We start from the raw sequence: 15,522 nt of genomic DNA on the forward strand, positions 1-15,522 counted from the left end.
AATATTTTTTTTTAAAAAATGAACATATGTGGTATACATCTCGATGGTTACGTGTATTTGTTTTTTCAGGATCTGTTGAAACTTTTAAATACAATTTTCTAAATTTCAAAAACAGGGCTCCATGGAGCTGAGGAGCAGGAAATCCACTCTCCTTGGCACAATAGCGCGGACAAGAATACGGTCAACATCTATGTATCCGGCGTGGAAGTCGTACAACCGAGATGATCGTAGACGCAGCCGACAGTTCTGACTCTCCAAGCATCGTCCCCGTTTCCCTCTGCAATCAGTGCTGAGAACGACTCGACACTTTAAAATACGAGGCTCAAATGGCAAACTGGGAGGATCACCGAGATAAGGACACGCTCAGAGCAGTGACGAGCTAGCTCAGCTGCATCAGCCCAATCGGTCTCACCGATCGATCCTCCAGCCAACTCTCGCGCAGCCAGTGCATGCGCTGCAGACATAGATGGAGGTCGAGATCCCGACCGAGCACCGCGCGCCCAAGGTTGAGGCTAGAGCGTGGCGATGGCACGATCTCCCGGCCGCCACCGCCAAGCCGCTCCGGGACCCCCTCCTCGCCGTCAACTTCCTGCTCCTGGCCGTCGGCGCGGCCTGCGGCCCGCTCCTCCTCCGCCTCTACTTCCTGCGCGGCGGCTCCCGCAAGTGGCTCTCCAGCCTGCTCCAGACCGCCGGCTGGCCGCTCCTCCTCGTGCCGCTCGGCTTCTCCTTCTCCTCCCGCCGGCGCCGCAGGAGCCGCCAGGGCGACGCCGCCACGGCTAGCAGCGGCGTCTTCCTCATGACGCCCCGCCTCCTGGCCGCGTCCGCCGTCGTCGGCCTCATGACCGGGGCCGACAACTTCCTCTACGCCTACGGCCAGGCCTACCTCCCGGTGTCCACCTCCTCCATCCTCATCTCCACGCAGCTGGCCTTCACAGCCGCCTTCGCGCTGCTGCTCGTGCGCCAGCGCTTCACCGGCTCCACGGTCAACGCCATCGTGCTGCTCAGCGTCGGCGCCGCCATGCTGGGGATGGGCTCCGGCGGGGACCGCCCCGCGGGGGTGTCGGGCGCGCAGTACGCCGCCGGGTTCGGCATGGCGCTGGGCGCCGCGGCGCTCTACGGCCTCGTGCTGCCCGTCATGGAGCTCAGCCAGGCGTGGCACGCGGCGCGCGCCGGCTCCGCGGCCCTCACCTACACGCTCGTCGTTGAGATTCAGGTCGTCATCGGGCTCACCGCCACGGCGTTCTGCGCCGTCGGCATGCTGGCGAACAACGACTTTCAGGTGAGTTTTCGGCACTAATTCCAGCTTCACTTGCCTCTGCTCTTCGCCTACTTTCTGTTGCAATTGCCTAAATATTTACGTTGGGAGGAGTTTTGAAGGGACTCCAACGAGAAAACTAAAACAGAGGTTAAAATGCGGCAATCATCTACAGTGAACAGTAATAAATTCAAAAATAAATAGTAAAAAAGACCAAAACAAACTACTTGTTGGCATTGAAGATGCTCTATTGCGCTAGGTGCCTGCAAATTTCATGATGAATACACATTCCAGTATCTCTGCTTTCAACAAGGTGTTTTTTCATAGTTTCTTATACTACTTATAGACCCAAATTTTCTTTTCTCTGAGCACTCCTCAAATGTCCTTTGACCACTAAATTTTCAACTTTTCAAAGCTTCCACGACTATTACTGTTCGTAAATAGTAACGGCGAGAAAGCAGTTTACTCCACCGAGCAGGGACATCACAAAGATGACAAGATTGCAAGTGATTGAGGCTTATCTCGATAACAAGTGGGTCAATATGATTGACATCTCCACGTCTTTTCGGTTAATCATACCCCTCCCCGATGATACATGTGGCTGTGGGTGCGAGTAGGCTGAATCGATAACAAGTGGGTCAATGTTGTTGTGCCTCTCCTTAGAGTAACTTCAACGGGTCGATCCAAACGAACCTTAGAGCAACTTCAACGGGCCGATCCAAACGAACGACATTTTTGTCCGCTTTTTGTTCATTTAGATCGGCCGCCCGTCCGCCGTCCGTCCTCTTTTAGTTTTGGGTCGACAGTGCGTTCAATGGGCTGATCCATTTTCATGACCGCGCGCGTTTAATATCGTGCCGTCGCTTTGATTTTGACGCTCCAGCATGCGGGAAAGGTTCGCGCGCGCTGGTTTTGGCGCTACAGCGCGCGGGAAAGGTTCGCGCGCGCGCCGCGGGCGGCGCTCGTTATAAAAGAAGGCGCTCCCCCCACACTCTGTTGGCCGCCCACTCTGGCCGCCTCTGCGCCACCATGTCGATCCACCGCCTACGCGCTTCGGATTTTCGCGAAGTCCGCGAGCGCTGCTCCGGCGCCTTCTCCGCCGAGATCTGGTTTCGCGAGAAACATCTCGTCCTCGGCACCTTCGACACCGCAGAGGAGGCGGCCCGCGCGCACGACGCGGCGGCGTGGCGCCTCCTGAAGCCTCCTCGGGATGTAAATTTTCCCAACGTGTCGAGTCAGCGGGCGCAGGATCTGGCGCCTCTCCCGCGGCTTTTCACCGACGAGGATCGCCGTGTCCAGCGGAGGCGGCAGCATCGCCTCGCCATCGCAGAGAAGGACGTGGAAGCCTTGGTGCTGTGGCGAGGAGGCTGTTGGGGAACGTAGCAGAAATTTAAAATTTTCCTACGTGTCACCAAGATCCATCTATGGAGTCATCTAGCAACGAGGGAGGAGTGGATCTACATACCCTTGTAGATCGCGCGCGGAAGCGTTCAAGAGAACGGGGTTGATGGAGTCGTACTCGTCGTGATCCAAATCACCGATGATCCTAGCGCCGAACGGACGGCACCTCCGTGTTCAACACACGTACGGAGCAGCGACGTCTCCTCCTTCTTGATCCAGCAAGGGGGGAGGAGAGGTTGATGGAGATCCAGCAACACGACGACGTGGTGGTGGAAGTAGCGGGATTCCAACAGGGCTTCGCCAAGCGCTGCGGGAGGAGGGAGATGTGTCATGGGAGGGAGAGGGAGGCGCCAGGGCTTAGATATGGTTGCCCTCCCTTCCCCCCACTATATATAGGGCCAAGGGAGAGGGGGGGGCGCTGATGAAGCTATGTACCTAGGGTAGGGGCACGGACCTGTCCAAAGGAGCCCTACCCTAGGACATCCCTAGGAGAAGTCGCCTTTCAATCGACTTCAAGGTATCCCACTCGACGGATTCAAGACACTCGACCAGAAAGCTACCACTCGACCATGAAGCCAACCACTCGACCGCCAGGAGACCTGTTGTCACTCCGCAGGCAAACGGTCAGCTGTTAAATAGTCTTTATGGTCGTTATAACACTTTATTAGGGGCGTTACCAGTAACGCCCGACCTTAAATGTACCTTAAAACCCTGCATTACGGAGGGCAGGAGGGGGCCGGCGAACTCTATATAAGCCACCCCCCTCCTCAGTATGAAGGGTTCGCACACCTGTTATTCACACGCCAGTAATCCAATCGACCGCCTCCGGGCACCGAGACGTAGGGCTGTTACTTCCTCCGCGAAGGGCCTGAACTCGTACATTTTGGTGTGTTTACAACTTCCCAATAGCTGAGATCTAGCCTCTCCATACATACCCCCCTACATCACTGTCAGAGTTAGAACCACGACAGTTGGCGCCCACCTTGGGGCAGCAGTCTTAGCGCCTGATTGGAGAAGTTGCGTTTTTTCCGATCCCTTTGATCATGGTTTCGTGCGGAGTTTTGGTGGAGGGCCGCGAGATCCGTCTCGGCGCGCTCACGTTCATCGCCGACGATTCCGCCTGGCTTCAGGAGGCGCCACTCGACATCGACGCGCTCCCCGTCCGCGGTGCGATGCATTTCCACGCATGCGTTCGTGGCGTCCTCCTGCGGCAACCGTCGTCCCAATATCGGTCGGCCCCCGCATCGCCTTCCCGCTCTGTCTCCCATCGGCGCAAGCGTTCCGGTCGGTCGAGACTTCAGAGGTAGGTGAGACATGCCTTGGCTCGCCAGTCGGCCACCCCGCAAGTCGCGGCGATCGAGCCCGACGAATCCCTCTGCGGCCTATTCGACCTGTCGACTGGCTCCGCGGAGACCGCATCCGAGTGCGACAGCAGCGACCCAGCGGCTGAGGTTCTGGCGGTCGATGGGACGCACAGTCCTCCTGGTTTCCCTCGCGCTGGTGGAGGCACGGGTGGGGGCGACCCATCGCATCCCCACGATGAATATCTCCCCGAACCTCTCACATCATCGCAGCGAGAGGAGCTTCGCCGTCGGAACATGGACGCGCTCCACACTCCTATTGTCGGAGAAACTCCCGAGGCCCGGGCCTTGGAGGACGCGCGCTTGGCTAACCTGGCCGAGCGCACTCGACTGGAGAATCTCCAGCGGACACTCGACGAGCAAGCGCGTCGGCGGGCTCCCGAGTCCGGTCGATGTCAGCAAGCTCCCGAGTCCAGCCGGTGTTAGCTCTTCCCGCCGCCGCAGGTATACCGAACCCCGGTTCAGAATTTGGCCGCTGCGGCCCGTATAGCAGAATCAATTCAGCCCTCCCAGTCGGAGGCGGGCAGGGGCTTGTTGCAGATCAGAGCGCTGCTTCGGGTGGCGGGAAACCAGAATTCTGCTGTCTCTCAGTCGCGGAACAGGATCCACAGTTGATCCGTCACGACGGATACAGTCGAGTCGGCTCACAGCCCTAGATCGCCCCCGAGGCGTGAGGGACGTGGTGACCGGCACGATCAGTACAGGAGGAATGAGCAGTACGATCACCGATTCGACCGTGATGATCGACGTCGCATGCCAACCCCTCCCCCGAGGAGTGGGTCATATGCGCCTCGACGGCAAGATGACAGACGCCCTCATAGTGTTGGGCAGAGGATTCCAGTCGACCCCAGAGACCCGGGCTTTGATGCGAGATCCATCCTCGTTCAAGGTTTGGTTGACAGGAACAGAGCTCATCGAGAGGGCCACAACAGAGATGCGCCTGCCAGCAACAGAGCACGTGCTTCAGGGCCAGAGTGTTTCAGTCGAGCTATCAGAGCCGCAGTGATTCCTCCCAATTTCAGGCTGGCGACTGGAATCAGTAAGTTCACCGGCAAATCTAAGCCTGACACTTGGCTCGAAGATTACCGAGTGGCTGTCCAGATTGGCGGTGGCAATGATGAGGTGGCCATGAAGCATTTGCCTCTCATGTTAGAGGGCTCAGCCAGGGCGTGGCTAAATCAGTTGGCGCCCAGCAGCATCTACACTTGGGAGGACCTCTCCCGAGTGTTTATCACAACCTTTGAAGGAACATGCAAGCGACCTGCATGCCTTACGGAGTTGCGGTCTTGCGTGCAGAAGCCGAATGAAACTCTGAGGGAATACATCCAGAGGTGGATCACACTGCATCACTCGGTCGAGAATGTGCCAGACCATCAAGCAGTTTGTGCCTTCAAGGAAGGCGTTAAATACAGAGAGTTGAATCTGAAGTTCGGTCGAACTGGAGAGATGTCTCTGAATCGGATGATGGAGATTGCCACCAAGTACGCTAATGGTGAAGACGAGGACCGACTCCGGAGTGGCAAGCACAAGGCAGTCGCCCAAGAAACCGGAGGGAACTCCAGTCGGAAACAGAAGCGGAAGGCCGAGCCAGCCGCTCCTGGGGAGGCCCTGGCCGTAGCCCAGGGAAACTTCAAGGGAAAACCCAAGGGCACCTGGAAGCCCAAGAAAGTCAAGGATGAGGATGGAAACGATGTTTTGGATCTACCATGTCACATCCACACCAAGAAAGATGAAGAGGGTAATTTTATTTACCCAAAGCATACCACTCGACAGTGCCGGCTCCTGATTTAGCAGTTTCAGGGCAAACAGCCCAAGGATAAGGAAAAAGAGTCGGACAGAGTCGGGGACAAGGAAGACAGTGACGATGGATACCCCCAAATCAATTCCACCCTGATGATTTTTGCTGATGTCGAAAGCAAAAGTCGACTGAAAGTCATTAACCGTGAGGTGAACATGGTTGCTCCGGCGACACCCAGTTATCTGAAATGGTCGCAGACTGCCATCACATTCGACCAGTCCGATCACCCTACGCACATTGCCACCCCTGGGAGGCAAGCTTTGGTGGTCGACCCAGTTGTCGAAGGCACTTGACTGACCAAAGTCGTGATGGATGGTGGCAGTGGCTTGAACATACTATATGCTGAAACATTGAAAGGGATGGGCATTCCGATGTCCAGACTCAGTACTAGTAACATGAGCTTCCACGGAGTCATTCCTGGGAAGAAGGCCGTGTCACTCGGATAGATTGCTCTCGATGTGGTTTCCGGTGATTCAAAGAATTACCGCAAGGAAAAGTTGACGTTCGAGGTTGTTGACTTCCAAAGTGCCTATCATGCCATTCTGGGCAGGCCAGCTTACGCACGCTTCATGGCTCGACCATGTTACGTGTACCTCAAACTGAAGATGCCTGGCCCCAAAGGCGTAATCACTGTTACAGGCAACCGAAAGAAAGCAGAAGAGTGTTTTCAGAAGGGCTCAAAGATCGTTGATGCTCAGATGGCAGTTGTTGAGCTGCAAGAGTACCAGAAGACTGCTGATCCGAGTGAATTGCTACGAGCCAAGAAGCCTGCTTCAGAATCTGCTTTTCAGTCGTCCGGTGAAACTAAGACAGTTCACATTCACCCGACCGACCCCGACGCTGCTCCGACTCACATCTCGACGACGCTCGACTCCAAATAGGAAGAAGCGCTCATCCAGTTCCTCCGTGAGAACTGGGACGTCTTCGCATGGAAGCCTTCTGACATGCCTGGAGTTCCCAGGGGGCTGGCTGAGCACCGTCTACGAGTCAACCCGAAGTTCAAGCCTGTAAAAGAACATCTTCGACGGTCCGCCGTCCAGAAGAGGAAAGCTATTGGCGAGGAGGTGGCTCGGCTCTTAGCAGCGGAGTTCATCCGAGAGATTTACCATTCCGAGTGGCTCGCCAATGTTGTCATGGTCCCCAAGAAGGACAGGTCACTTCGCATGTGCATTGATTTCAAACATATCAATCGGGCCTGCCCGAAAGATCATTTTCCCCTCCCTCGCATCGACCAAATAGTCGACTCGACTGCGGGATGCGAGAGATTGTCTTTTCTAGATGCCTATTCCGGGTACCATCAGATCCGTCTGTATGGACCCGACGAGATCAAAACAGCTTTCATCACTCCATTCGGATGCTTCTGTTACGTCACCATGCCGTTCGGCCTCAAGAGCGCCGGAGCCACGTTCATGAGAATGATTCAGAAGTGTCTACTCACTCAAATCAGTCGGAATGTGGAGGCATACATGGATGATATTGTGGTCAAGTCACGGAAAGGTTCCGACCTGCGGGCTGACCTTGCTGAAACCTTTGCCAACCTTAGGAGGTATGATATCAAGCTCAACCCATCAAAGTGCATGTTCGGAGTTCCAGGTGGAAAGTTACTCGGTTTTCTCGTTTCCGAACGGGGGATCGATGCCAATCCTGAAAATGTTGGCACCCTACTCCGGATGAAGCGTCCTGTACGCGTGCACGATGTCCAAAAGCTTACAGGCTGCTTGGCCGCTCCAAGTCGATTCATTTCTCGTCTCGGTGAAAAGGCGTTGCCTCTTTACCGACTGATGAAGAAGTCTAACAAGTTCGAGTGGACTCCAGAAGCTGACGCAGCATTTGCAGAGCTCAAAGCTCTGCTCACCACCCAGCCGGTGCTCGCTGCCCCAATCAGCAAAGAGCCTCTGCTGCTTTACATTGCAGCCACAGGACAAGTTGTCAGTACAGTACTTACGATCGAGCGGGAATAAGAAGGAAAGGCCCTCAGAGTTCAGCGCCCAGTCTATTATCTGTCTGAAGTTTTGACTCCTTCAAAATAAAGATACCCTCACTACCAGAAGCTTGTATATGGGATTTACATGACCACGAAGAAGGTTGCACATTACTTCTCTGACCACTCCATTACAGTCGTCAGCGACGCCCCATTGTCAGAGATTCTGCATAACAGAGATGCAACTGGTCGAGTGGCCAAGTGGGCAATTGAACTCCTTCCCTTAGATATCAAGTTTGAAGCAAAGAAGGCTATCAAGTCCCAAGCAATTGCAGATTTCGTCGCCGAGTGGATTGAACAGCAACTTCCTACTCAAGTTCACTCGGAGCACTGGACCATGTTCTTCGATGGATCTAAGATGCTGAATGGTTCCGGTGCTGGGGTAGTTCTAGTCTCCCCCCGAGGAGATAAGCTCAGATATGTTCTCCAGATTCACTTCGATTCCTCCAATAATGAAGCAGAGTATGAAGCACTTTTGTACGGGTTGCGCATGGCCATTTCATTCGGCGTCCGGCGCCTCATGGTCTACGGTGACTCAGATTTGGTGGTTAATCAGGTGATGAAGGAGTGGGACGTCAGAAGCCCAGCTATGACTGGTTATTGCAACGCAGTGAGAAAGCTAGAAAAGAAATTCGAGGGGTTAGAGCTTCATCACATCCCCCGACTGAAAAATCAAGCAGCTGATGATCTGGCAAAGATAGGCTCCAAGAGAGAAGCCATTCCCAGCAATGTGTTTTTGGAGCATATCCGCTCGCCGTCAGTCCAGGAGGATCCTTTCATAGAAGAAGCCCCACAACCGAAAAGTGCCACAGATCCGACTGAAGTCGAAGTCCCTGCTGTGGTCGACCTAATCATGGAAGTCTTGGCAATCACTCCCGACTGGACGATACCGTACATCGCTTATATCCTAAGGAAAGAACTCCCAGAGGACGAGGAAGAGGCCCGATAGATCGTCCGCCGATCCAAGGCCTTCACAGTCATAAAGGGGCAGTTGTATAGAGAAAGCGCGACTGGAATCGGTCAGAAGTGCATAACACCAGAAGAAGGTCGGATAATCCTTGATGATATCCATTCGGGGACCTGTGGTCACCATGCGTCCTCTCGGACCATTGTGGCTAAAGCATACCGAGCGGGATTTTACTGGCCTAGAGCAAATGAGATGGCAAAAGAGATGGTCGACAAGTGTGGAGGGTGCCAGTTCTACTCCAACATGTCACACAAGCCTGCATCAGCCCTGAAGACCATTCCACTCGTCTGGCCCTTTGTTGTTTGGGGACTAGACATGGTTGGTCCTCTGAGAACAGGCAGAAGTGGTTTCACTCACGTGCTTGTGGCAGTCGACAAGTTTACCAAATGGATTGAAGCTAAGCCTATCAAGAATCTTGATGCTTGCACTGCTATCAGTTTTGTCAGAGGGCTAACATTCAGATATGGAGTCCCGCATAGCATCATCACTGACAATGGGTCAAACTTCGATTCGGACAAGTTCAGAGCTTTTTGCGCCTCTCAAGGCACTCGAGTCGACTATGCATCGGTCGCCCATCCCCAGTCGAATGGACAAGCTGAAAGAGCAAATGGTCTGATTCTCAACGGAATTAAGCCTTGACTGATGTGTGATCTCAAGCATGCGGCAGGTGCTTGGGTCGATGAGATTCCGTCAGTTCTGTGGGGATTGAGGACCACCCCTAACCGGTCGACTGGGAGAACTCCATTCTTTCTGGTTTATGGAGCCGAAGCGGTTCTGCCAAGTGATCTTCTTCACAACGCGCCCCGAGTCGAGCTTTACACCGAAGATGAAGCAGAACAGGCCCGGCAAGACGCAGTCGACCTCCTAGAAGAAGAGAGGGAGATGGCCATGATCAGATCGACCATTTATCAGCAAGACTTGCGTCGATTCCACGCCCGGAATGTGAAGAGTCGAGCCTTCCAAGAAGGAGATTTGGTCCTCCGAGTGGATCAACAGAAACCACACAAGCTTGCTCCTACTTGGGAAGGCCCCTTCATCATCACCAGAGTCCTCCACAATGGAGCGTATCACCTCTACAATGTTGATCGCCAGATTGACGAGCCACGAGCTTGGAATGCGGAACTACTCCGCCCCTTTTACACTTGAGCTCTCCCTTGGACGAGATGTAATAAGAAAAATTCCTGCAGTTTATTTTTATCAAAGACAAGAGTGTTCCAATAATTGCTGTCACTCCTGTTTGAATCCCCCAGTGGGTGACTTAGCTGCGAATCCGCTTCGCCTAAGTTTGAAAAAATCCTACCGAGTGGAGAGCGATCCTCCCACTCGGGGGCTTAACTGCAGTCCAGCACTCGCCTAAGTTCTCCCACTTAGAGACTTAGCTGCAGTCCGGCACTCGCCTAAGTTTGAAAAAATCCTACCGAGTGGAGAGCGATCCTCCCACTCGGGGGCTTAGCTGTAGTCCAACACTCGCCTAAGTTCTCCAACTTAGAGACTTAGCTGCAGTCCGGCACTCGCCTAAGTTTGGAAAATCCTACCGAGTGGAGAGCGATCCTCCCACTCGGGGGCTTAGCTGCAGTCCAGCACTCGCCTAAGTTCTCTCACCTAGAGACTTAGCTGCAGTCCGGCACTCGCCTAAGTTTGGAAAAATCCTACCGAGTGGAGAGCGATCCTCCCACTCGGGGGCTTAGCTGCAGTCCAGCAATCGCCTAAGTTCTCTCACCTAGAGACTTAGCTGCAGTCCGGCACTCGCCTAAGTTTGGAAAAATCCTACCGAGTGGAGAGCGATCCTCCCACTCGGGGGCTTAGCTGCAGTCCAGCACTCGCCTAAGTTCTCTCACCTAGAGACTTAGCTGCAGTCCGGCACTCGCCTAAGTTTGGAAAAATCCTACCGAGTGGAGAGCGATCCTCCCGCTCGGGGGCTTAGCTACAGTCCAGCACTCGCCTAAGTTCTCCCACTTAGAGACTTAGCTGCAGTACGACACTCGCCTAAGTTTGAAAAATCCTACCGAGTGGAGAGCGATCCTCCCACTCGGGGGCTTAGCTGCAGTCCAGCACTCGCCTAAGTTCTCTCACTTAGAGACTTAGCTGCAGTACGGCACTCGCCTAAGATTAAAAAATCCTACCGAGTGGAGAGCGATCCTCCCACTCGGGGGCTTAGCTGCAGTCCAGCACTCGCCTAAGTTCTCTCACTTAGAGACTTAGCTGCAGTCCGGCACTCGCCTAAGTTTGAAAAAATCCTACCGAGTGGAGAGCGATCCTCCCACTCGGGGGCTTAGCTGCAGTCCAGCACTCGCCTAAGTTCTCTCACTTAGAGACTTAGCTGCAGTCTGGCACTCGCCTAAGTTTGAAAAAATCCTACCGAGTGGAGAGCGATCCTCCCACTCGGGGGCTTAGCTGCAGCCCAGTGCTCGCCTAAGTACAAGACTCGACCCAATCCGCGAGTCGACTGCTAACTCCCCCTTCGGAATTGCACCGCAAATACAAGGTCATTCCGAGTGAAGATCAAGTCCCACTCGACGAATCAAACCATGAAGATGCCCAACGAGAAATAAATTTCGGATAAAGCCTAAAAGGTTCCAGACCTCAAAGTACTCGAGCCCGCGGCTCGGCAAAGTTTAACTGCTAAAAGTCCACTCGGCATCCCGAGGCAAATTTAAGGCGGAGTTTGACGGTTACAAATCCACTCGGCACTCCGAGGTAAATTTAAAGTTTTTCACTCCTCAGGAGGAGGACTGGAAGGGGCGACGAACTCGTCCAAGTCGATCCCGTCGGCAATACAGGTGGCGGCGGCGATGAAAGTCTCCATGAAGTCTTGAAAGCTGTGCTTCCTGGTATTGGCAACTTGGATGGCCGCCAGCTTCTCTTCTCGCGCCTCCTTGCAATGGACGCGGACCAGGGACAGAGCGACATCAGCACCACATCTAGCAGAAGATTTCTTCCGTTCCGCCACTCGACCTGGGACTTCGTTAAGTCGAGCCATCAGAGACTCGAGGTCGTTTTAAAGCGTCGCCCCAGGCCAGAGTGATGCGTCGATCCGCGACATCGCAACTTCCAGCCGAGCCAGATAGTCAACGACGCTGGCAGTATGAGACTCCAGACGGAGCACGTTCATTGCAGCCTCGTCCTTCACGAGAGAGTTAACAGGGTCCAAGCCTGGTTCCACTCGACTGGTCTCCTCTTCAAAGTTCTGGCAGAATTCTGCAAACACGATTCAAGGGTAAGACGGTGGCCGTACGCAGGCTCGACAACTACAAGACAGCCGGGTTGGAATAATTACCTTCAAGCATGACAAACAGCTTCTTGGGGAGTCCACCGAGATAAGCCTCCAGATCTTTGACCTTCCCCGACAGCTCACCCGCCTTGTCGTGCAGCGCCATTTTCTCTTTCTTCAGCCGACTGGCGTCTCGGTTAGCTGCCTCGAGAGCAGTCTTCAGTCTGGAGTTCTCCTGTTCAAGAGCTCCGACCGAAGCCAGTTTCTCTTCTGCGAGCTTCGTTTTTCTCGAGACCTCCTTCTGTGCCTCTGCAAGATCTTGGTCCTTCTTCTTCAGAGCTTCCTCCAGTTTATCTGCGGCGCGTCGAGTGGAACCAACATCAAGGATGGACAAGAAAGAAAAGTCACCCGTTAAGAATGGAGAACCTCACCAGCCATACCTTTTGCTTCTTCTTGCGCCTTCTTCAAGTTCTCCTGAGCAAGCTTCAAGTTAAGGTTGAGCTGGATCTGCTGATTCTCCAACTCAGTATAGCGAGCTACGAGCTCACAAGATTTCTGCAAAAAGAAAGATCAGTCGACAGACGCCCAAGATAAGTTGCTTCCGAGTAACTCAGAGACAATGATGACGTTTCTAAGACCACAGCCGAATCAAAAACATTCGACAGTAGTCTCGGGGACTACACCCAGTGGGTGCACTCAGCGTGCCCCCACTGGTTCAAAAAAAAGAGAGAAAAAATCGACTGCCCGCAGTCGACCGGATACAGTTCCACTCGACCTGGACCGACCAAACCTAGTGAAGAAATACAGCTACAGCAACACAATGTAAAGACTACAGTCGACTGCCAGCAGTCCACCGTAGTCTCGGGGACTACACCCAGTGGGTGCACTTAGCGTGCCCCCACTCGTCCAAAGATTGGCAGACACACCCAGTGGGTGTACAAATACAAAAGATCTTCGGAAAAGAGACTCTTCAAACAGCATATCATAACAGACCAAGTGTTGAGTCGACTGACCTGGACGTTACTCTAAAGAGCCGAACTCGCGTCATAGGCTGCTTGGCTGGCCTCCCGAGCCATCTTCACTTGCTCCATCATGATCCCCGCCTGGCGTATAGCCTCCTTTGCAGCAGCCGCTTGGTCCTCAGGGACGGGGTATGCGGCAAAAAGTGAAGACGGGTCCGCAGTCGACGACGAGGGCCGCGCACTCGCCAGCGGAACGGCGAAGGTCACAGAAGCCCGAGCGGTGTCACCACCATCCCGAGCCACGACCTCGGACGCCGGAGCGGATTGGGAGGTCTTGTCAGCCGACGCCCTCTTGTGCCTCCTCACTTTCAACGGACCGTCGTCATCGTCATCCGGGAGGTCGATAACATGAGGAGGGGCTACAAAGGAAAAGTTCAATCGACCAGAGTTGCAGTAAATGATCAGTCGACTCAATACAGAACGTCAGTAATCGTACCAGGGTTAGAGGTAGCAGCATCCTCCATCTCTTGGTCGTCACCCTTGGCGGAGACCTCAGAAGTAGCAGCACTGCAAAACTCGAAAGTCAGTCGATTGGCTCAATGAATCGACCAAGGATCTGTCCATGGTCGACGAAGGGAAACAAGTTTGTTATTACCCAGAAATGGTAGGGACGGCTATCTTCATCTTGGGCAGAGCCTTGGGCGGCTTGGACGGCGTCGTGCATGGGAGCTTGGGGACCTTCCCAATCGGCGTAGGAGAAGAGGTCCGAGAGCGTTTTGACGACTGCCCAACAGAAGCAGTCGCCTTGCCACGTTCCCGCGCTGGGTCGTGTGTGTGCTTGGACCGCCCCTCTGGGCGAGGGGGTTCGACCTCCTCCTCCTCCTCCTCTTCGCTGGAGTCGACATTGTCGTCTCCCTCTCCCTCACCGTCGGACTCCCACTCGCCTTGGTCGTCCCCGCTCTCACCTCCGCTCGCCTCCCCTTCCTCAGTTGGCCCCTGGGCCCCGTTGGGCGTCGAGTACATCTCGGTGGTCGCCTGGAAAACAATAGACAAGACGAAAGTCAATCGACCAACTCAAAGATTTCAGTCGGAGCATGTTCGGTCGGAATGCAAGGAACAAGACATACCTGGTCCACTTCATACGAGTTGTCGAGTGGAGTTACCCTCCTGGCTCCTCGGGGGTTGTCTTTGTTCCCCGTGATGCTCGACAGCCACCCCTCCAGCATCTCGTCGGTGACCTCCTCCGGGTGGATTCGAGTGGTGTCGTCAAGACCAGAATACAACCACATCGGGTGGTCACGAGCCTGGAGCGGTTGGATGCGCCTCTGGAGGAAGACCTCCAGTAGGTCCATCCCAGTCACACCCTCACGAACGAGCTCAACCACTCGACCCGCCAACACTTTGACCTGGGCCCTTTCCTCCGGCGACACTTTCAGAGAAGCAGGCTTTACAGCTCGGTCGAGAGAGAATGGAGGAAGTCCAGTCGACTGCCCTGGGGTCGCTTGGTCTTGACAGTAGAACCAGGTCGCCTGCCAACCGCGGACCGACTCCGGGAAAGTGATGGAAGGAAAACAACTCTTCCCCCTCGCCTGGATCGCTAGGCCCCCGCATAGCTGGATCACCTGCGTCCTCTCGTCACTCGACTTGGCCTTCTTGACCGATTGAGAGCGACAGGTAAAGATGTGCTTGAAGAGTCCCCAGTGGGGGCGGCAACCCAAGAAAGCCTCGCACATGGAAACGTAAGCGGCGAGGTATACGATGGAGTTGGGAGTGAAGTGATGGAGCTGCGCTCCGAAGAAATTCAGGAAACTCCGGAAAAAGGGATGGGGCGGCAGAGAAAACCCTCGGTCGATGTGGGTGGCTAGGAGCACGCACTCACCGTCACGGGGTTGAGGTTCAATCTCTCCCCCCGGAAGACGCGCGGCTTGGTGGGGGATGACTCCCCCCTCGACCATGTCATCGAGATCCTCTTGACGGAGCACCGACGGCATCCAGTCGCCCTGAATCCAACCTTTGGGCAGAGCGGTCCTGGAGGAGGATCCGCCCCGAGCTGACCTCTTCCCTTTCCCCGCCGCCGCCGCCTTCTTCGCGCGCTCCAGAGCGGAGGTCTTGCTCTTCGTCATCGTCGCCGGCGAAGTCTCGCACGGGGCTGCTGCGCTGGGGCAGGAATGGAGGTGGCGGAGGGACTTGCGGAGTGAGAGAGGCGGAAGAAAGGAGGAGAAGAGAGCGCACTGCTTGGAAACCCCGAGCCGGCGATTTATAAGGGACCGCTTCCGAGTGGCTGACTGGTAGGCCCAGGCTATCCAGTCAAATCCCGCAGCAGACGCGCGCGCAGTACGTGGCGAAAAAGGCGACGCGGGGATCGAGGAGCTTCCGCTTTATCGCTTCCGATTACTACGGCCGCTCCCGCCCCGCGCGCTTCCCAAAATCCGAATCCTGTGACATCCACGGGCCACAGAACTACTTGTCAAAACAGAAGACCCCGATCGCGCCGGCGCTCAGTACGTCGCAAGCAAAGAAATTCACTCGACGAAAGGCCTGGAATGGATCAAGGCGACTGAAAAAGGTTGGCAACGTCATCCGTGA

The 15,522-nt window shown here is 54.8% G+C and overlaps 1 protein-coding gene across 1 annotated transcript in view; it reads left to right on the top strand.

Annotated features, from left to right (window-relative positions):
- Window positions 1-246: 246 nt before the first annotated feature.
- Window positions 247-15,522, top strand: part of LOC125510900 (purine permease 3-like) — a 29,029-nt gene continuing 13,753 nt past the window's right edge. Inside the window, exon 1 of the mRNA XM_048676189.1 lies at window positions 247-1,279. Coding sequence (XP_048532146.1) covers window positions 467-1,279 — 813 coding nt within the window. The 5' untranslated portion in view covers window positions 247-466. The remainder of the gene's footprint in view (window positions 1,280-15,522) is intronic.

The sequence above is a fragment of the Triticum urartu genome, chromosome 5 (genome assembly GCF_003073215.2).
Source record: "Triticum urartu cultivar G1812 chromosome 5, Tu2.1, whole genome shotgun sequence".
NCBI classification, from domain to species: Eukaryota; Viridiplantae; Streptophyta; class Magnoliopsida; order Poales; family Poaceae; genus Triticum; species Triticum urartu.